Consider the following 20,851-nt stretch of genomic DNA (forward strand, 5'->3'; position numbering starts at 1 on the left):
CAGGCTCCGCCCCCAGTGACAGGGTCCCCATCCCCTGCAAGCATCTCCTGTCCCGCCCCAGTGTGGCCTCTGGAGGAGTTAATGATGCCCAGACCTCACGGTGCCACTGGCCAAGGCTGACCCTGTAATTACCACAGTTAAGAATAGCCTCGAAGGACCAGTGAAGACTGGAATTTCTCAAATCACTCCCAGATGGGTGGCCAGGCCAGGGTCCTCTGCCCCCGAGCCCTGGCCCCTGCTCTGCCTTCCTGGCACCCTTGGCAAGGGAGCCGGGACTCTCCAGCCCCCATGAAGCTGGTGGATGCCAAGGATGTGTGCCAGCCCCCCAGCTGTTCTGAGAGGTGGTGGGTCCCCTGCACCCCCAGGCATCCTGGAAGCTGGAGCCCCCTACTGACTCCCTGGGGTGCCGGGACCTCTGAGCGAATCTGGGCTGAGCATGGAAAGTCTGGAGTGTCATCTATGGGCACGGGAAGTTGGCAACTGCATCCACTCCACCACCCTCGAGTTCTTCTGTTTTACAGATTTTCCATCTTTTCTTGGGCAGAACAGTGTGTGCCCTTAGGAGAGCTAGAGGCGGCCAGGGTTCGTGCCCACACCCCGTCTCCGCCTTATCCTCACCAAGGGGCCTCACTGTGCTCCCACCTATGCCCTCCCCGTGACATTCGTGGAGTATCTTGAGGGGAAGCCGGCCACAGTAGGAGGAGCGGGGGCTGGGAGCCAGGCCAGCCTCAAACACCAAGGACCTGTCTGTGCTCAGGCAGCATCCATGGAGGGCTGCCCAGCACTTTGTATGCCTGGCACCATGCTTGGTGCCAGGTGGAGGTGGGAGGATAATGAGAGGGACCGGCAGCCTGCACTGAAGGAACATCTCATGCTTTGGTCTGGGAGGCGCAAAGATACACCTGTCTTGGGTGCCATGCTTCTGGGTGTGAACTGAGCGGGGATGAGTGTGTGAACACCTTTGAGGGGCTGGGCGAACTGTATCACCCCCTACCCCCATAGAAGTAGGGTCTGTTGCTTCTGTAGCTCACAGTGGCCCTAAGCCCTCCCGCGTGGCTGGCAGCCCCATCCGTGGCTGGGGAGCAGGTGCTGGGGTCCTGTCTCCACTTACTGTGAGCACACTGCCTTCCCTCCCTGAAGCCGCTCCTTTTCAATATATGAGGTCGCCGGGCATAAAACAAGAGCATATGTCACCCACATGGCCCAGAGCCTGCTATGGTCAGCACCTGGTGATGGGGGCTCGCACACCCCCACATCTGCCCCTGGTCCCTGGCCTAGAGTCGGGGGACTTGTCCCGGGTCGAGGCTGTATCTCAGCTTGGCCACCCCCTGGCTGGGTTCTCCCCTTCCCTGAAGCCCTGATCTGAGGGCACACTCCAGACACTGTTCCTGGGAAGGCTTCCTTTCTTTGGGCCCTGTCACCCCCCGACTACACCCCACCACCGTCCCACTCGGCCAGGTTTGCTTTGCAGTGAAAACATTTTTTCAGCAGCCACCGTGTTCAGCGGCAGCCTCAGGCCCACAAAGGCCCCTTTGACAAGGCAGCCACGGGAAGGGGGAGGCAGGCCTGGCTGCAGCCACTCCCCTAATGGGACCCAGGCCTACAGGAAACCCACCTGGGCTGCCACTGCTGCCTCAGGAAGAAAGGGCCCCACCCAGGCCCACTGCCACCACCCACTGCCCGCCATGACCCATGGCCCGCCTCTTCCCTCCCTGTGCCAGAGCCCTCAGCAGCCGCTAATTGAATCCAGAGCCTCGCGTGGCTGGGCCTGACTCGGCACTGACATCAACACCCGCGCCGCGGGGCCTACTCCCTGGGTCTGGCTTGGCTGACTCTGTCCCACCAGGGGTGAGCCTGAGTGCTGGGGGTTGGGGCCATGACCTGTGGGACAGTGGCATGGGGTATGCAGGAGGCTCACTCCAGCATGTTCTGGGTGCCCCTGCAGCAGCAGCCCAGTGGGCCCCCTCCCCTCCTTCCCACTGAGGGTAACAGGAAAAGGTGCTGTGTGTCCATCACTGTCCCCAAGCTCCCTGCACCCAGTCCAGGCCACAGCTGCACTCAGCATCCCTGCCCCCACCTCAGCATGCAGCCTTCCTGGAAAATGCTTCTACTTCTAGGGTTTCCGGAAAGCCTGGGCACATCCCTAATGCAGGGGCTGAGGGGGCATCCCAAGGCCACCAATCCTGGCACCATCTGCAAGCCAGCCTGGGCCCTTTGTTCCTGTCCCCCAGCTTGTCCTGCCAGCTGGGGCTCAGCTCCTTTCTCCCCACCCATGGGGTCCCTGCCTTTGATGATTCACACTTCCTCTCCCAACAAAGCCCTCACTGCAGCCGGGAGCAGGAGGCAGGGAGCAGGATTTCCCTGCTGCACCCGTGCTGGGCAGTGGGGTGGCATGGGGCTTGGGCCATGCAAACCTGGCTCTCCCGGGACACTGTAGGGAAGGTCCTGGAGGCCATCTGGTCCCGGGACCATCCATGAGGCCTGGAATGAGATAGCCCAGGGCCCTATCCCTAGAGGAAGGCAGGCAGTGAATTGCCCATCAGACCAACCCAGGAGGGCCTCCATGGCCCCACATCTGCCACAAGCCTCTCCCAGCCGCACATGGGCCAGAGCTCCTGCTGCCAGAAGACAGGGCCTGGGGAAGGTGAGGCTTCTTGACCCGTCCTTGTCCCAGGCCAGAGGCAGCCCTGCCCCACCTGGGCCCAGCCTCACCTCATTCAAGCCAGGGTGGATGGCACCCAGGTCAGGACACCTGGGAGGGCTGCCCAAGCCCAGGGGATGCTGACTGAGGGCCCTGGCTCCCCATAGCAAGGGCTGCTCCTCGATCTCCCTCCACCCAGCCCTTCTACCCTGGGGCTGAGCCCAAGAAACACACTTCATTTCATCTTTTATTTTCTTACAAAAGGCCTTCATATCATCGTTTGTCTTACAAAAACCAAAGTCCTTGTCTCTGAGTTTGAAAAACATCTTCCCAGAATAAATGGGAAAGGATCTCTTATAAATATATGTATTTTTTTAAAAAAAGCAAAACATGTTCCTAAAGCATCTTCCTTTCCAGTTTCTTTTGTTCCTTCGCTTCCTGGGGCCAAAGCTAGAGTCACACAGCCCCGTCGCCCACCTGCTCTCCCTCTGCTCTTTCTGGGAGCTTCCTTCACTGACCCCCAGGGTCTGCTTGGAGTGGGAGAGCCCAGCAGGGCCCAGGCATGCGTTACCAGCACATGGCAGGGCCGGCGTGCCGAGGGACTGCACGTTGCGGAGGGCAGGGCGGACGCCGTCCTCATAGGCACTCGGTTCTGGGGACATTTGGGCTCGTCAGCTGGGCCACGGCATCTCACAGACGAGGAGACGAGGTCCAGAGGGGACAGGACCCAGCTGTGGTCACACAGCCCTGTCTGCACACGTCCCCGAGGTTGGGACTGAGAACTTACGTGGTGTGGCAGCAGGAGGGGGCTGGCCGTCTCACTGGCTGAGAGCCTGGCCCCGGCTGCCCTGTCTCTCCCTGGCCTAGATGTAGGGCTTTGCGTGGAGGGGTGACTGGAGGCCAGGCCCTGGGAAGCCCATGAGTGGCACCTCACACTCAGACCCGCTGGGCAGGGCCTCTCCACTGCCCTCTGTTGCCTTTGGGCCTGGCTCCAAAGGGGCCTTCACCCCCTCCAGTTCCAGGGGCCCAGCCCCTGGCCCCACCTGCCCTTTGTCCTGAGCCGCTGCTGCCACAGCCCGTCCCCGCCGCACACAGTAGGCTGCCCCCAGCGCAGCCAGCGCAGCCAGGAACACCGCGGCCAGGGCGGGCGCAATGAGGAGCGGCAGGTTGCCCTCGCGGGCCTGGGTGACTGGGGCGTGGTTGGAGTGGACAGCTGGGGGTGTGCGGGCCTCCCCGCAGGCCTCCTCGCCCTCCGGCACCCGCCCGGGCCCCAAAGGCATGACACAGATGGAGTAGGTGGCGTTGGGCCGCAGCTGGGTGACCGTGTACTCAGTGAGCGAGGCGGGCAGCCGCAGTGTCACCAGCCGCTTATCAGGGCCCGATAGGTTGCGGTAGGTGAGGCGGAGGCTCCTGAGCTGCACGGAGCTCCCCTGGAGGTAGCGCTGCAGCCCCACACGCAGGGAGGTGGGGCTCACCGGCTCGATGCCCAGGGTCAGGGGCCGTGGTGGCCTCGGCATGGCCGGTGTAGGGCTGGGCCGTGTCCCCTGTCCCATCTGGCTCTCACAGTACAGGCCCGTGAAGCCCTCAGGGCACAGGCACGCCAGGTGGTGCCGTGCCCCCAGGTGGCATGTGCCCCCATTGAGGCAGGTGGACGGTGGGCAGTCCTGGGGCTGGGGGACAGGCCCTACAGTAGGTGGGGCAGTGGAGGGTGGGCTGGGGGCCTCAGTGGCCGGCTCTGTGGGGCTAAGCCAGGTAGGAGCCAAGCTAGAAGACAAGGGTGTAGGCTCCTGCACTATGGGCCTCGTGGTGGGCACTGCGGCTGTGGTAGTGGTGGCTGGGCAGCCAAAGTCGGCGTAGTCAAGCTCCAGGAGCAGTCGGCCAGCATTCTTGGGCGGGAAGTGGCAGCGCGTCTCCTCAGGGCTGGCCAATGTGATGTGGCTCTCGCGCACCCAGGGGCCAAACCAGCTCAGGGGGCACACGCAGTTGAAGGGGTTGCGGGCAGCTGCCAGCAGCCGCAGGCGGGGGAAGAGGCCCGAGAGGTCGCTCGGCAGGGCCTGCAGGCTTAGGTTGCTCAGGTCCAGCTCCTGCAGGGCAGCCAGGCCGGCCAGGTCCTCGGGCCGCAGCTGGGCGATGCGGGTGTTGCCGGCTACCCGCAGGCGCGTCAGGCCCCGGAGGCCTCGGATCACAGGTGGCACTCGCTCCAGCTGGTTGTCGGACACATCCAGGTCGTGGAGGTTGCGCAAGCGGCTCAACAGCCCCTCGTCTAGCTGCTGCAGCCCCAGACCGGCCAGCCGCAGCGCCTCCACGTTGGCAGTGTCCAGGATGCCGGGCTCCAGGGCCAGGAGGCTGTTGTGGCTGAGGTCCAGCAGCAGCAGGCGGGGCAAGCGCAGCGGGGGCAGTGCCCTCAGCTCGTTGTCCTGCAGCTTGAGCTCCAGGAGGCGGTCGAGCGTGTCGAAGGCACCAGGTTGGATGTGGCGGATGCGGTTCTTGCCCAGGTAGAGGCGCTCGAGGCGCCGCAGGCCATGGAAAGTCTCATTGGTGATTTCATGCAGCCTGTTGGCTGTCAGGTCCAGGTTGCTGAGGTTGGTGAGTGGCTGGAAGACCCCGCTGGGCAGGCTGGCAATCTGGTTCTGTGACAGGTCCAGGAGCTGCAGGCTCGGCAGGCCGGCAAAGCTGCCTGTGTCGAGCGTGGTGATGCCGTTCTCAAAGACGTACAGCCCCACCGTGTTGGGTGGCACATCTCGGGGCACCGTGGTCCCCTGGCGGGCAGTGCAGAAGACTGTCTGTGGCTGGCTGCACTGGCAGCCGGATGGGCAGCCCTGCACCCTGGGCCTCAGGGCCAGGAGCAGGAGCAGCGGCAACAGCAGAGGGACCCTGGAGCACATCTTCTGTCCCTGGGAGCAGAGAGGAGGCAGAGACAGAAGACCGTGAATCAGGGGCCTAGAGGGCAGCCACGCCAGGAAGAGTCAGAGGGAATTCACTGCTCCTGCCCCCAAATGTGAGAGAACCCAATGGTTATGAGTCAGGTCACCAGTGCCCCTGAACCAGGTTCTGTCCCAGCCCCGTCACTCCCTCACTGTGTGACCTTGTCGTTACATCCAGTGCACATAGAGGTCATCATGGGGCCTGACATCCATTGAACGTGCAGTGACCATGCACCGCTTCCTCCTGAACCCCAACCCTCCTGCCTCTGCCTAGGTAGGTTCCCCCGTCCCCTGCCTCAGAGGTGGACAGGGAAAGAGAGAATCGAGAATCGTGGGACTTGGAGCGGCAGCTCCTCCCTACAGGTCTGGAAGAGGGGGCAGGCAGGCAGCTGGGTGGGTGTGTAAGCAGAGAAGCTGGCTGCCCTGGTCCCCGGCTCCTGCTGCCACGCTCCGTGTCCCGCCCTCCTTGGAGGAGGGACTGTAGTGGGAAGACTTCACATGGAAACTATGGGATCCATGTTTTTCCACTTGGGCAGTCAGACCTGCTTAGGCTGGGGGCTGTGGGCCACCAGGAAGTGGCCGGCGGGAAGGTTCCTGGAGGAGGGGCAGAGGTCACAGGCATTGGTAGGTGTCTCCTGTGAGGGAGGGAGGCAGGGAGCTGAGGCTGGTGACACAGCTGGAGCTGGGGGGCCACAGGGTTCAGGTGGGGACACTGGCTACATAGCAGCCCCAGGGGCAGTGCCAGGCCTGGGTAAACTCTGCAGAGTCATTCATCTACTGTTTCTTTTTTTTTTGAGATGGAGTTTCGCTCTGTCGCCCAGGCTGGAGTGCAGTGGCGTCATCTCAGCTCACTGCAACCTCCGCCTCCCAGGTTCAAGTAATTCTCCTGCCTCAGCCTCCCATGTAGCTGGGACTACAGGTGCCAGCCACCAAGCTCAGCTAATTTTTGTATTTTTTTTAGTAGTGACGGGGTTTCGCCATGTTGGTCAGGCTGGTCTCAAACTCCCGACCTCAGGTATCTGCCCACTTCAGCCTCCAAAAGTGCTGAGATTACAAGCGTGAGCCACCACCCCCAGCTTCATCTACTGTTTCTTGGGGTCTGCCCTGAGCTGGGCACCAAGAAAGATGAGCAGCAGCCATATCCTTGGCAGTGGTGGTGCAACTCCTTCCCACGTGCCAGCTAAGTGGGAAGGACTAAGGAACACTAAGGGTTTACCATCACCTCAGGTAGCCCCCCAGCAGCCACATCAGGGCAGACAGAAGAAAGCAGGGCTCATGGAGGTGCAGGGACTTGCTGCCATTGCAGTGCCAGCAAGTCCAAGCCAGAGTCCAGGTGTACAACAGCCGCCTGTGACGGGTGCATGCCCTCTAGATGCCCTGGGGGCGGGGACTCCCACCAGCCACTCCAAGCTCCAGATCTTAGCTGCACTGCCCAAGTCAGGCAGGTCTGTGGCTGGCCCCCATCACCTAGACTCCTAGGGAGACCACTGGGGCCGTCCCCAGGAGCAGCCCTCCCCACCTTGGCACCCCTAGAGTCCATGAGCCTCATACGGGGTGCCAGCCCATCCCCAGGAAGCATCCTGCCGAGTGGCGCCTACAGCTCATACAAGAGCCCTTTGTGCTGGAGCCTGGGCTTCCCCTTCCCCCACACAGGCCGTGCAGGTAGTCCAGGGAACACGACCCCCACCCAGCCTGCACTCCACCCCACCGCCCCAGGCTAGGGGGACCCATCCATGGGGCTCCCTCTCCCCCAGGTACGTGGGTTTCTGGAATGTAAGGAGGAGGAGCAGGTGGTCCCAGGACAGATGAGACAAATCACTGGTGAGGTGGCCACTGGGGTCTGCGGGTAGCTCGAGGTGAAGGAAGGAGCCCTTGTCTCCAGGGTTTGGCCCACGCAGGCCCTGCCCACCTGTAGTATCGCACTGTCAGAGTCGTCTCCCCTAGAAGCCACTGACCCTTGTTAGCGACAACAAGCGCCCTTCAGAGGCCAGCAGGCTAAGCCTCCCCGACCTAGCGGTGTGCCCCTTGCTGTCGTGTGCCCCCTCACCTCCCTAAGGTGAGACCTGGCCTGCCTTTGCCATAGGTGTCTCCAGGCCTGCTTAGCTCACCTCTGCCGAGTGAACAGCCCAGGAGGGCTTGGCACTGAGCACTGGAAGAAGTTAGCACCCCAAACCCCAGGCACATGTCCCTGGCCCGGCCAGCACCACCCCAGGGGGGGCTCGTGTCTGATGACCTAAGGCCCTGGGGCCACACCCCCAGCCTTCTCCTCCCCTATGGGACCCGCTCCACCCTCACTGACTCAGAGGACGGCGGGTGCGGCCTGGCCTCCAGATGTGGGCTGTGAGTGACCCCCACCCCACCCACGTCCATGTGGGGGGTGAGGCCACCTCTGCCTGAATTAGTCCTCCCAGCGGGGCCAGGCCAGGGTCAGGAAGGGTGCAGCCAGGTTCTAGGGTGGGAAGGGACCCGCCACGTGGCCAGCCTGGCCACCACTGTGGCCTCAGCTCCCCTTGGGCCTCATTTAAGGTCACAGTTAAAAGCTCTCACTCCAGACAGGCGGCCCTGGGCTCAGAGGTGTCCAAGCTGCGAGGCCACAGACAGTGACTTTGCTCTCACACCTCGGTTTCTTCATCTGAGTATCTGGGACACTTCAGGGCTGCAGTAGGGGATGCATGTGGAGTCCTCAGCCCTGTGAGGCCAGGTGTGCAGGCCAGCTCTTAGGGGCACATACTGGGGGGTGCTCTTCTCCCTACACTGTTGGGTCTTTAATCAGCAAGGTCGTGAAGGGGGAGGGGACGCTGTGGGTCCATCTGACCACAGGGTGGCTTTCTGGCTGACAGGTTGTGAGCTGTGGAATGTGCGTCCCTGTCGGCAGGACAGGGGTCTGGGTCAGGACTGTGGGCTCGGGTCCTGGGCTGACCACCCAGCAGGTAGCAGCCAGCCTGCTTCCCAGCCCCGTAAAATGTGCGGTGAGCTCTTTTGCCTGAGCCCCAATTTTATACCCCCACAGCAAAGGGAGGAGGGAGGAGGCAGCGCTGGAGCTTTGGAAAACCCCAGAGTTTGTAAGCTACAGGCTGGCAGCTCTGAGGGCGCCGCCAGGGGCTCCTGGCACTGAGGAACCCATCAGGCAGCCCCAAGAGGAACCCAGTGGGGGAAGGCTGACCGTGGAGGGGACGGTGGCGGGGTGGCAGGGGACAGAGGCCAGAGTCCCTTTCTCAACTGTGGGCCTCAGTTTCTCACCTCTGGAGTTGGTGCAAGCAGCCCTGCCCCCTCACCCTCTGGAGTTGTAGTTTTCTGTTGTTCTGTTTGTTTTCAAATGCGGAAGTTCTTTTAACAAGTTCTGGAAGCTGTCCCGCCCGCCTGGGGTCTGGGCGTGTGCTTGGTGTGGGCTGGGGGCTGTCTACAGGTCACACTATGTTTGCCACCACCACCCCACCCTCCCACCCGGTGATCCCAGGACCTGAGCTTTGATATTTGATCCACTAGTCAGGCAGGGAGGTGAGACCTTCTCCTCTGCCCAGTGCAGGTGGTGTTCCGGAGGCAGCCCTGGGATTCGGGGATGTTGAGGGGTGGGAAGATGACAGCGAGGGTCTGGGCTCTCCCTCCTCCACCCAAGTTCCTCAGCCTTGCTGAGTGCTGCTGCGGGCCTTGCCCCCTCCTTAGCACGGTAGTTGGCATAGGGCGACAGGGTCCACAGCCCAGCCATGGCCCCCACCTCAGCCCGCATCGTGCAGTGGGGACTGCGCGTGGCCCCTGTGTCTGGGGTGACTTGGTTTGTGCTCGGGGCACGTGCTAAGTGGTCGGTAAGCACGTGTACTTCACTGCAGAGGGTGGTACTCATCAACGCAGAAGCCTGCCTGCCCCCCGGGCACGGATACTACTCAGGGAGAGGGTTTCAGGCCAGCTTTATACAGATCGGACATCCCCACACCAAGGCTGCCCTTCACCCTGGGGCCTGGGGGCGGGGGTGGGCTATCTCCGGTTCTGGAAGGGGGCATGTGGTGGGTGATCTGTCCTTTGGCAGTCCCCTTCAGCACAGGACTTCAGGGAGGGGCCCTATGAGTAAGGAGGACAAGGCACTTGTATCTCATCTCCCAGGGGGACGTCCACCCACCCCCTGGGGTACACCACACACACCCAGGGTCAGGCGGGGACGGGCGAGGGGATAGCATGGCTGGGGTGGGACCCAGGCATCTGGCGAGCACATCAGCCCCTGGCGAGCTCATCTCAGTGATCCTGGGGCAGGCGGTGTGCCTGCTGAGTAGGGGACAGGCTTGGACAGACAGACAGACAGTCTGAGTCCAGCACGCCCCTCCTGTGCCGGATGCTTCAGCGTGGGTACAGGACAGGCGCTGCAGGTCTGACCCTGAGACTCCGGGCCCCCGCTCCCCATGCTGGCCCGCCGAGGCTCTGTGTGGCCGGCGAGGCCTGGCAGCAGCCCAGCCCCGGGAGTCTGCCAGCCCCTCCAGGCAGGCGGGACTGTGCCGGCGGCCAGGACGGCTGGCTCCAGTTTCGCTGACGTGTCCGAGGAGGCTCAGGGCCCGGCTGGGTCCGCCCCATCTCCCCTTCCTTGGGACACAGCAGTCCCAAGGGCAGGGCAAAGAGGTCAGGGGTCTTGGGCCCTCACAGAAAGGGCAGAGAGGGCTGGGCCTCGAGTTCCTCAGGGACTGCGGCAGGTAGGCCCTCCGTATAGGCGCGGGGACCCCTGGCTGGTGATTGAGCGGGGGTCCACACCGCTGTCAGCCTCTTACTCCATCCACCACCCCAAGCTGGTGCTCTTCATTCCACAGGTAATGCCACAGCCAGGAGCTCGGTCAGGCACTCAGCACGCTTTGTGACCTCACCCAAGCACGCTCCCTTCTCTGGGCTAACATCTCCCACCTGTGACGCCAGGGCTTTGCCCCGGGGCTGCACATCAGAATCACCCAGGAAGCAAAAAAACCTCCATGCTGGGGCCCCACCCCCAGGCCAATTAAACAAGAATTTCTGCCAGGCATGGTGGTTCATGCCTGTCATCCCAGCACTTTGGGAGGCCGAGGTGGGAGGATCACGAGGTCAGCAGATTGAGACCATCCTGGCTAACGTGGTGAAACCCCGTCTCTACTAAAAATACAAAAAAATTAGCCGGGCGTGGTGGCAGGCGCCTATAGTCCTAGCTACTTGGGAGGCGGAGCTTGCAGTGAGCCAAGACTGCGCCACTACACTCCAGCCTGGGGGACAGAGCTAGACTCCGTCTCAAAAAAAAAAAAAAAAGACTTTCTAGGGGTGAGACCCAGGCAGAGCTGTATTTTGGAGAAGCTCCTTGAGCGAGTCCTCTGCACAGCCAGGGTTCAGAACACCAGGGCAGAGGATAGCAAAGGGGACTGTCAGGATGTTAGCTCGTCTTCCTGTGCAGGGAGGGGGCTCTGGATCCCGGAGCGGGTGTGGACCAGCTGGCAGGGCTGGGAGAGGAGGAGGCACAGGGCCTTCCCTCCTCCCTCCACCCAGGAGGCTGGCCCAGCCCCAGGTGGGTGCCTTCAGTGGCACCGTGGGTGACTTGGCAGCTGCCAGACCTGTTAGCCCAGGGCAGGGAGACCAGTGACTAAGGCCAGGCCCCAGCTCAAGTGAGCCCCTGGGGCAGTGGGATGTGCCATCTCAGTCACAAGAGGTGCAACCTGTCAGGGAGGACACCTGTGGCCCTGGGAGCTGTGTGGTGGCTGCAGCCCAACTAGAAATGGGCCAGTCCAGATGCCACTGTCGGCACGCGGCAGGTGTGATGCCACCAGGGCTAGGCCTCACACAGGGCCTCCTCACTGCCCTGTCCCCACCCAGGGTCAAGCACCCATCTAGAAAGGCCCTAACCTGCAATTCACCCTGAACTTGCCAGAAGAACACCTTAGTCACCAGGGAAGGCCGCCAGCCCTAAGCTTCCTGGGCCTGGGGATCTGAGAAGGAAGTGGCCCTGGAGGGGGTCTTGCCTTTCTCAAGTTCCCCATGCTGAACCCCCAACAGTCACCCAGGGTTCTTGGCCAACCCGTGGCAGAAATGGTGCCCCTGGGGTCTGTGAGCAGATCAATCGGCAGGCGGGATGGACTCAGGGAGGCAGAACAGGACCTGGCCACTGAACCACAACCCAGCCCCCGCACTGCTCTCAGTGCCCAGCCGGGCTCGGGGCCCAGGGCCAGCAGGGGCCCCAGCGGTCGCCCCAGCCCCTTCCCGGTGCTGGCTGGCTCCCTCCTCCCTCCTTAATTAAATCTCTCAGGCAGCCCCTGAGGAATGTCAGAGCCTTATTGCATTCCCCACGAGGAGTCTGGTGGGGGCCGTCCCCAACCTTGGAGAATAATTGGCCCCTGGCCCGCCCCCACCTCCCCCCAAAACCGAGGTGGCCCGAGGGAGCCTCCTCCAGCCTCCTCACACCCAGGGAGGCTGGAATGAGGAAAAGCGGGGGAGGCCGGCGGCCCAGCGCGGAGGGAAAGCGATCCGGCTGACTCTGGAATGTGGAAACCGATAAAAGGAAGGAGGCTGAGGCCCTGCCCCTCCTGGTGCAAGCAGGCTCCCCGAAACGCCCCCGCCCACCCCCAAATACACAGCCCTGCTCCAGTCACGCGCACACAGACACGCCCACACCAGACACACACCCACTGGGTAGTGCTCCTGCAGACACACACACACACACACACGTGCACCCTCCCCCTTCTCCAAGAACTCACGCAAATTCCACAGCAGTGAGGGGAGCTGGTTTTCTTGGCAGCACAGAGCCTTGGGCTCCCCAGCCCAGGGAGGGGACTCTAAGGGCAGCTGATGGGGGGTCCAGGAGACGTCACTAACAGAGTTAGGTGGCCTTGCTGCCCTCCCGTGAGCTCAGGGCTGTCCAGTGGTCAGGGATGGCTCTGTGGGCAGCCTCCCCTCTGCACACCTCTGCTCCACTGGCAGGACTGGCTGTCTGGGCTGCTGAGGTGGGAGCTCCCTCCTGGGCTCAGCAGGGCCCTGCTTTCTTGTTCCCAGAGGCTGCCCAGTGTAGTGTTAGGATCCACTTATAAGCCCAGGCAAGGACTTAATTCTCTTTACTTGGGACTTGTCCCAGCTGTCCCGGGGCTGTCGGTGGGGGTGACAGTAATGGGAGCTAGGAGCCTCAGACCCATCTCCTGCCTAGGGCATCTCCCTTGCCATCTCCCTGGCCCCTGGGCTGCCTGCCAGAGGGGCCTTCCTTGGTTAAGCACAGGTCTGGGCAGTGTCTGAGAGGCTCCTTATGCTGAATCCCTTTCTCCCATTCCCAGAATATGGAGAGAGGTGCCATCCAGACAAATGCTCTGGGACCCCAGCCCCCAGCCCCACCTCCATCTGACCCTCCAGACCCACAGGTATCAGGACAGCTGTTCCAATGCGCAGGAGACGGGGGTGGGACAGGCGGTGCCCGGCCCCCAGGCTGGCATGCGTGTGCGCATCCTCCCTCCCCAGGCCCAGGGGAGGCTAGATAATGGTCTGGAGGGGATCCAGCTGGGCTGCTCATCACCAGAGCCTCTTCCTGCCTCTGACACTCTGTTTACAGAAGCTCCAGGCCAACTCCCCTGGGAGAAGAGAGTAAACTCAGGGGACTGCTCCCCATCCCCCACCTGCCTGCCCCAGCTCTGTTGGGTTTTTGTCAATAGCTGGGCCCATCCTGGACTTTGCTGCCCACTGGACTGGCCCTCATGGACCCTGCTTGGAAGGTCCCAGCCCGGCCACCCCTCTATGCCCTCAACACCCAAAGTAATCTAGTGTGAAGGGACCTTGGAGATTTTATCCAGTCCCCAGCCCTGGAGGCTCTCAGCCCGGGGAAGGGGGCTCTAGGTCCTGCTGCCTCTCTTCAGAGCCTCACCTGTCCTTGGTGCAAAAGGCAGGCAGGGGGACACCTAGACCCCCAGGACCTCTTCCTTCCACCCTGCACACTCCACCCCTGGGCCACAGCAGGAGAGGCGGTCAGTGACCCTGGTGTGGCAATCGTTAACGAACGGGGGGAGAGGCAGAATGGTTGGCACCAATCGGCTGGCCTGCCAGTGACCACAGGGGACCTCGGCAGTCCTCAGGCCCCAGCACTGCCAGCCCAGGGACACAAAGGACTAGGCTGGCTCCAGGCCACTGGGTTTGCAGCCCAAGCAAAGCCCCTTCTCTGGCAGAGGCAGAGACCTGGCACCCTGCTACCTGGAGCACTAAGGGCCCTGGCCAGTACAGGTCCATCCCCCACCTGGAGGGATGGGCATCAGACGCCCACCAGCCACTCCCCGCCCCTCCCTAGGGCTGCATTATCTGTACCCCCCAGCTGTGCTTTGAGTGACAAGGGTCCAGAGGACCCCAGGCAGCCCTTCTGCACAGCAGCACCTACTGCCGGACCCCAGGAGGGAAAAGTAACCAAACCTACGCCTTGGCTATCCCTCTCAAAGGGGTCTGAATCATAAAACGGGTCATGCCGGAGGGCCCAGCCGTGGGAGAAGGAAGCATGGGAGGGGGTGTTTATTTTGTCTGCTTGCAGCCTCGGGCTCACCGCACACTCAGGCGCGCACCCTGGCCGGCCGCGGGGCTGTCGGTGCCCCAGGACGGCGGGGGAAGGAGCGCACGGGGCCTGCCCGCCAGGCGGCCCGGGTGACCGTGCGGGGCTGGGACCGCGGTCCCGAGAGTGCGTGTGTGCGCGCGGCGGCGGTCCGAGCGCGTGAACCGCGCGTATGCACAGCCTGGCCCTGGCGCCCCGGTCCCCGCCCGCAGCCCCCCAGCCCGGCAGAAACTCACCGGGAGGCGGCGGCGGCGCAGGGAGCCGGGCGGGGCAGGCCGCGGCCTCAGTCTTTCCCGGTCAGTCGGGCCCGACGGGGGTCTTGGGTCCCGAGGCAACCGCGTTCAAGTCTGCGTCCACCCGCCCCGGGCTCGGGCTCCGGAGTCGACTCGGGGGAGGCCGGTCGCGCCTTAAGAGCCCGGGGGAGCGGGCCCGCCGCGGCAGGGGGCGGGGCCTCTCCCCATTGGCCGGGGCGGAGCCGCGTGGAGACACGCCCCTTCCCCACCGAGGGGCTCGTGGGCCGGCTTGGCCTGGCCCTCACTCTGCGGCCTCCCGACCTGGGTCGGGAGACCTTGCCCGTCGTGGGTTTGCCTGATGACACTGGGCAGGTTCCTGCTTTTTGTATAAAAAGCGAGAGACTATTTAGGAATCCTAAGAGTCATAGCCCAGATGCCTATGAGGCACCAGGCAGATGACAACTGCCAGAAGTCCACCCCAGGGCCTCTGCGGCCCTGGAAAAGCGGGATGGTGGGAGTGGGTCTGGTAAGGGCTGAGTCCTCATGACCAGCCCGGGCCAGCTAGAGCTTTGGATTTTTGAAGAGAAACTGGAAATCCAGATTTTTAGGTGAAATCTCTCAATGTGTTATTGTTGGTAGCTAATCCCAATTTCAAAAAACTCCTGGCAGCCCACACAAAGCCCTTTCAAGAGCCTCCTAAGTACAAACTCCAATGCCAAATCTGAGCTCAGGGTCCTCTTAGCCACGACAGCCTTCAGAGTTGTGAGCAGCCCTGGACTCCCTTCCCCACCATATTATAAGAGGAAAGGACCGTGTCAGGGAGGGCCGTGGTGGTCTGCCCACGGCCCCACAGTTACTGGCAGCTTCAAGCCTGAGATGTGAAGGCACAGAAGTGGTCACCGTTGGTGGGTGGGACCTGGGCTGCAGTTGACAGTGGCCCTTGATTGGGCAGGAGGGGCGGGTGCCAGGGGCTGGACTAGTCCAGAAAAATCCCCTGCCTTGGAGGATTCCAGGAAAACACTCTGCCCTCCTCCCCCTCTGCGTTTGTGGTCAGTCATGCTTCAGAGCCTTTGGGGGCCCAGCTCAGCTCCTGACTTCCGGAGAGCCTTGGGACACCCACACCCCCTCCAGCCCGGCCTGTGGCCAAGCCCCTTGGCTGGGCTAGCTCTAGTCTTTGGGGGGCCTGAAGGCTTATCCCTGGGAGGCTGGGCCACAGCAGCTGGACGGTTTCGTAGTCTCTGGAGGACTCAGTTATCTCCAGAAGGCAGGATGGCCTCTGTGTCTAGCCATCAAGGGCTAAGCAGGGTCTGGCTGGGACAGTCACCTTCTGGACCTCCCCTCCACAAGGCCCTCTCCCCACAGGGTGCCTTTCCAGGACTGGCGGGGCTCCACCCCCCATACGTTTCTCCATCTACATGAATTAGGGCATGGCTTGCGAACCTCTGTTCCTGGGTTGGGGCTGGCCCTTGGGTGCGTTTAGTGCCGCCTTTATGGGAGTTTTTACAACTTTGAAGGCACTGCTAACATTGAAAAATCAGGTGGTTTCATATTAAAATGGGGCTTCCCAGCTTGCATTGAACAGGAACTCTTAGCTGTGGCTGAGTGGCAGTTGCTCCCTCTGCCAAAACGTAGGCTCATGGGTCACTCCAGTCCCTACCACTCCTTGCTGCCTCCTGCCAAGCTGTCCACTCACTTGAGTTTCCTGCCCGGCCCCAGAACCACCTGAGCTTCCAATCAGTGCTGTGCAGCCTCTTGTCGAACTGTTTCCCTGCTTCTTCCCTTGGCCCTGTGTCCTCTGAAGCCCTCAGAAGCATCCACAGATGCCCAGGGTCAGGGGTAAAGAGGGCTCCAAGAGCCTCCAACCTGACTTTCCTGAAGGAACGGGACCTCCTGATGGCCGTGAAGCTTCTCGCCTCTGTGGCCGGTTCTTGCAGATGGAGAGACCCTATCTGCCTGGTGTTCACCCCCTGCCCCAATCCTGTGCCCTGGTCTTACACAGGTCCCCACTTACCGAGAGCCTCAAGGGAAGCTTTTAGGAGTCCCGTCTCAGTTTATCCAGCATTGCCTTGTAGGGTTTCAAGGTGCCACCCGCCTTTAGAACCTGGTTACCAGCAGCCTGCACACAGCGGGGGAGCTAGGGAGTGTGGGGGTGGGGTCGAAGGATCCTAACTCTTCCACCTGGGTCATAGGGACAGATCCAAGAGACCCAGCCTGCTTTGAACTGACACAATGGCAGAATGTTTGAGTTGGTGGGAAGGGGCCTGAGGGGGAGGGATGGGCTGGAGGGGAGGACAGAGGAGGAGCCTTGCAGCTGCTCTTTGTAGCAAGCACACCCTGGTGCTTCCCCTCTGTGCTAATCACAGGAGTCCTGGGAGAGCTGGGGGTTCTTATCCAGAGGCTGAAGCTGCTCGTTCCTCCTAGTTGGTACTGAGGTGGTCTTCTAGCTTCTGGGACCTGGCTGAGGGACAGTGGCAGATCTGGGCTTTAGACCTTCTATAACTTTATGCCTGGGACAGACCCCAGGACCTGGGTCAGAGTCAGAGCCCTTCCCAGTGGCAGGCCCAGATTCCAGCAGGAGAGGTGCGGACAATACCTCTTACCACCTCTGGCCCTCTGCCTAGCTGGGGCTCACGTACCATGTTCCGGACCTAGACCCTGCTTAGCTCTCTTTACACGGCCTGGGGTCAGACCCATGCCAACACTTGGACAACCTTTGGGGCTGGGTGCCGTGACCCCATTTCTTGGCCCGTGCTATGGCAGACAGGATGCCCCCGCCTGGCAGAGTTGTCCAGATGGCTCTGCCTGAGGCAAGGAAGACTGGCCTGACCTGTCAGAGGAGCCAGCCCTGCCCTCCCTGACTTCCTGCCCCCTCAGTCCCAGCTCCTGAGTCAGTGACTGGCTGGCTGGGATGATGGAACGGGGGTGAGGGAGGCTGAGCACTAGACCTCCTCAGGTGGTTGGCTCAGCGCACAGGTGAGCCTCTGATGCCATAAGGTGGTCCCTGGCCTGTTTCCGCCTTCTCATAAGGGCAGCAGAGGGGCCACAGGAGATCTGCCCAGCCTACTTGCCCTCAGCTTCTGTCCTGGGACCTGTTTCCACTCTTCCCAGCCTGTGCCCCCAGCAGCCAGTGTGATCCCTGCTCAGTGCCAGTCTGGTCCTATCCTCTTTCTATTTTTATTTTTTGAGACAAGGTCTTCCTGTGTTGCCCACGGTGGGGCAGGGTGATGAGATTTTTTTTTTTTTTTTTTTTTTTGAGATGCAGTCTCACTCTGCAGCCGAGGCTGGAGTGCAGTGGTGCAATCTCAGCTCACTGCAACCTCCACCTCCCAGGTTCAAGTGATTCTCCTGCGTAGCTAGGATTACAGGTGCATGCCACCATGCTCAGCTCATTTTTGCATTTTTAGTAGAGATGAGTTTTCACCATGTTGGCCGGGCTGGTCTCAAACTCCTGACCTAAAGTGATCCACCCGCCTTGGTCTCCCAAAGTGCTGGGATTACAGGTGTGAGCCACCATGCCCGGCCAGTAATGTGATCTTGACTCACTGCAGCCTCAAACTCCTGGGCTCAAGTGACCCTCCTGCCTTAGCCTCCCTAGTAGCTGGGACCACAGGTGTGCACTACCACACCAGGCTAACATTTAATTTTGTTTTTTGAGATGGAGTCTCACTCTGTCACTCAGGCTACAATGCATTGGTGCCATCTCGGCTCACTGAAAACTCCACCTCCCGGGTTCAAGCGGTTCTCCTGCCTGAGCCTCCCAAGTAGCTGGGATTACAGATGCACACCACCACACCTGGCCAACTTTTGTATTTTAGTAGAGTCAGGGTTTCGTCATGTGGCCCGGCTGGTCTCAAACTCCTGACCTCCAGTGACCCACCTGCCTCGGCCTCCCCAAGTGCTGGGATTATAGGTGTGAGCCAGCATACCTGGCTAATTTTTTAATTTTTAATTTTTTTGAAGAGCCACGGTCTCATGATGGTGCCCAGGCTGGTCACAGTGTTGACCTACTGGGCTCAAGTGATCCTCCCACCTCAGCCTCCCAAAGTGCTGGGATCACCGACATGATCCACTCTGCCCGGCCTGGCCTCTTGTGCTTGAAACGCACTGTTACCTTTTCATTGCTCGTCCACTGGAGGCAGAACTCCCCCTCTCCACATGCACCAGGCCCTTCCTATCTGGCCTCCACCTGCCCATCCTGAGCCTCAGCCCTCACCCACACTCTCCAGGCTGCCAGGCACATTGTCCATCTTGTTCCTTAAACAGGCCATGAACCCACATGCCACAGGACCTTTGCACAGGCTGTGTTCTCTCTGAAACTCTTTTCCTGTGAGGTGTTTGATTTCTGCATGACCTTGGGATCACAGGGAACACCCTCTCCCCTGCTGCTGAGGCCCAGTCCCCCTGTTCTGTCACTGTGTGTCCTCGGTGAACCTTCCCTTCGCGTGTTTGTCTATGGGATTGTGTCTGTCTGCCTCTTGTGCTAGGCTGTGAGCACCTTGAGGATAGAGGCAGGGTCTGTTGCACTGATCTCTGGGCATACCTACATGCAGGTCGAGCCGAGGACCAGGCACAGACCGGCTCATCAAAGGAGTGAATGACTGTGAACGAATACATGAGTGAAAGCCCTGTCAAAGCTGCTGTAGGGACTTGCTTCTGCCCCAGTGGAGCCAGTGTCAGTGTGGAGTGCACTCCAGGCCATGCACCACCTTGGTCCCCTGCCCTCCGCCACCACAAGCAGTGATCAGGCCGGGTTGCAAAGGGCATTGCTGAGCCCGGCTCACCCTGCTGGGCCCTCGGTAATTAGGGGCCTGTGTTACTCACAGGTGACCAGCCCAAGGCACTTCAGGAAGTCATGGAGACACCCAGGGCCCCACCCAGCTTCCCAGCCACTCTGTGGCTCCTGGAAGTTGGGGGAGGGGAGGTGGGCAGGACTGCTTAGTGGTCGGCTGGCAGGAGGGGATGGGAGGACAGTGGAGGGGGGCCGGGCCCTTTGTCACCGGGGTGAGGGATAGAGGCAGCTGCCACAGCTGGGTGACCTCTGACCCTGGAAACACAGTGGGGACGGGCTTCTGTTTGAGGGTGTCAGTGTCTGGGTTGGGGGGTCCAGGCCTGCAGGTCCCAGAAACAAGAAACCAAGACCAAGTGCAGTGGTTCATGCCTATAATCCTGGCACTTTGGGAGGATCACTTGAGGCCAGGAGTTTGAGACCAGCCTCGGGAACAGAGTGAGACCTTGTTTCTACAAAAATAGAAATAAAAATAGGCCGGGCGCGGTGGCTCAAGCCTGTAATCCCAGCACTTTGGGAGGCCGAGAAGGGCGGATCACGAGGTCAGGAGATCGAGACCATCCTGGCTAATACGGTGAAACCCCGTCTCTACTAAAAATACAAAAACTAGCCGGGCGAGGTGGCGGGCGCCTGTAGTCCCAGCTACTCGGGAGGCTGAGGCAGGAGAATGGCGTAAACCCGGGAGGCGGAGCTTGCAGTGAGCTGAGATCTGGCCACTGCACTCCAGTCCGGGCGACAGAGCGAGACTCCGCCTCAAAAAAAAAAAAAAAAGAAATAAAAATAGCCAGGCATGGTGGTGCACACCCATAGTCCCAGCCACTCTGGAGACTGAGTGGGAGCATTGCTTGTGCCCAGGAGGTTGAGGCTGCGGTGAGCAATGATTGTGCCACTGCACTCCAGCCTGGGTAACAGAGGGAGACCCTGTTTCCAAAAAAAAAAAAAAAAGCAAAGATCAGGAGCGAGAAACACAGGAAGGCATCTGTCAGAGTCCTTCCAGGCCCCCACTCCCCTCAAAAGGCCCTGGAGTCGGAAGGCAGCTCTCACAGGGCTGAGGGGTTGTGCAGGGGTCTCTGAAGGGCCCCGGCAGGGAGGCATAAAGCCCCGGCCAGTGACAGGCAGTTGGCCAAGGCTGAGCTGGACATAGAGTGGCAGGGGCTCTGGGGGCTTCCAGCCTGCCCACTCTATTCCCAGCTGCCACCCCATCCTGCTCCTGCCTCAAGACCAGAGAAGGCCTGGGAGCATCCTGCCGGCAGGATCGGCCGGGGTGGCAGGCCTGGGGTGGGCAGGGAAGCCCAGTGGCCGAAGGAGCACCTTCTCCCGGGCACCTGGCTCAGATTTGGACACAGGAACTTTAACTCAGCGTGGAGGGGTCTCTGAGCTTCCAAGATATCATCGAGGCCCAGGAAACGTGGGGTAACTGAGTAGAGGGCCCCAAACCTCAGTGCAGATTCGGAATTGCAGGGCTGTCTGCACTGCTCCTGGATGCTGCCCGTCCACAGGCAGTGCCAAGTGGGGACAGGGGTCTCCTTGCCTCTGGCATCACCTCTCCACCTTCCCTGGCAATACTGGCCTGATGTCTGGGCTGTCGGAGGTGGGAAGGGGACAGAATGCATGTGGGGTCTTCTTGGAGGAAGAGCTGGGGCTGAGATCGGGCCCAAGTTCCCCTGTGCCCACTCCAGTCCTGGAGTGACGCAGGTGTGCAGGTGGAGGGCCAGGGAGGAGCAGCTGGGGTGTGGGCGTGTGTTGGGCATGTGGGAAGCT

The 20,851-nt window shown here is 61.2% G+C and overlaps 2 protein-coding genes across 6 annotated transcripts in view; one reads left to right on the top strand and one right to left on the bottom strand.

Annotated features, from left to right (window-relative positions):
• The window catches only part of LOC117097718 (coronin-7), a 66,436-nt gene that overhangs the window by 33,169 nt on the left and 12,416 nt on the right, over positions 1 to 20,851 (top strand). The gene's annotated exons all lie outside the window — the stretch shown is intronic.
• Positions 2,871 to 14,496, bottom strand: VASN (vasorin). The gene is made up of 2 exons (XM_033235907.1): positions 14,308 to 14,496; positions 2,871 to 5,535 (listed from the first exon to the last, which is right to left on the bottom strand). The coding sequence occupies exon 2, from the start codon at positions 5,524 to 5,526 to the stop codon at positions 3,505 to 3,507; it is 2,022 nt and encodes a 673-aa protein (XP_033091798.1). The 5' UTR covers positions 5,527 to 5,535; positions 14,308 to 14,496; the 3' UTR covers positions 2,871 to 3,504.

Source organism: Trachypithecus francoisi, unplaced genomic scaffold (assembly GCF_009764315.1).
Source record: "Trachypithecus francoisi isolate TF-2019V2 unplaced genomic scaffold, Tfra_2.0 Lachesis_group15, whole genome shotgun sequence".
NCBI classification, from domain to species: domain Eukaryota; kingdom Metazoa; phylum Chordata; class Mammalia; order Primates; family Cercopithecidae; genus Trachypithecus; species Trachypithecus francoisi.

Coding starts and splice junctions, on each gene's coding strand:
- VASN (XM_033235907.1), bottom strand. CDS start 5,526: ATGTGCTCCAGGGTCCCTCTGCTGTTGCCGCTGCTCCTGCTCCTGGCC.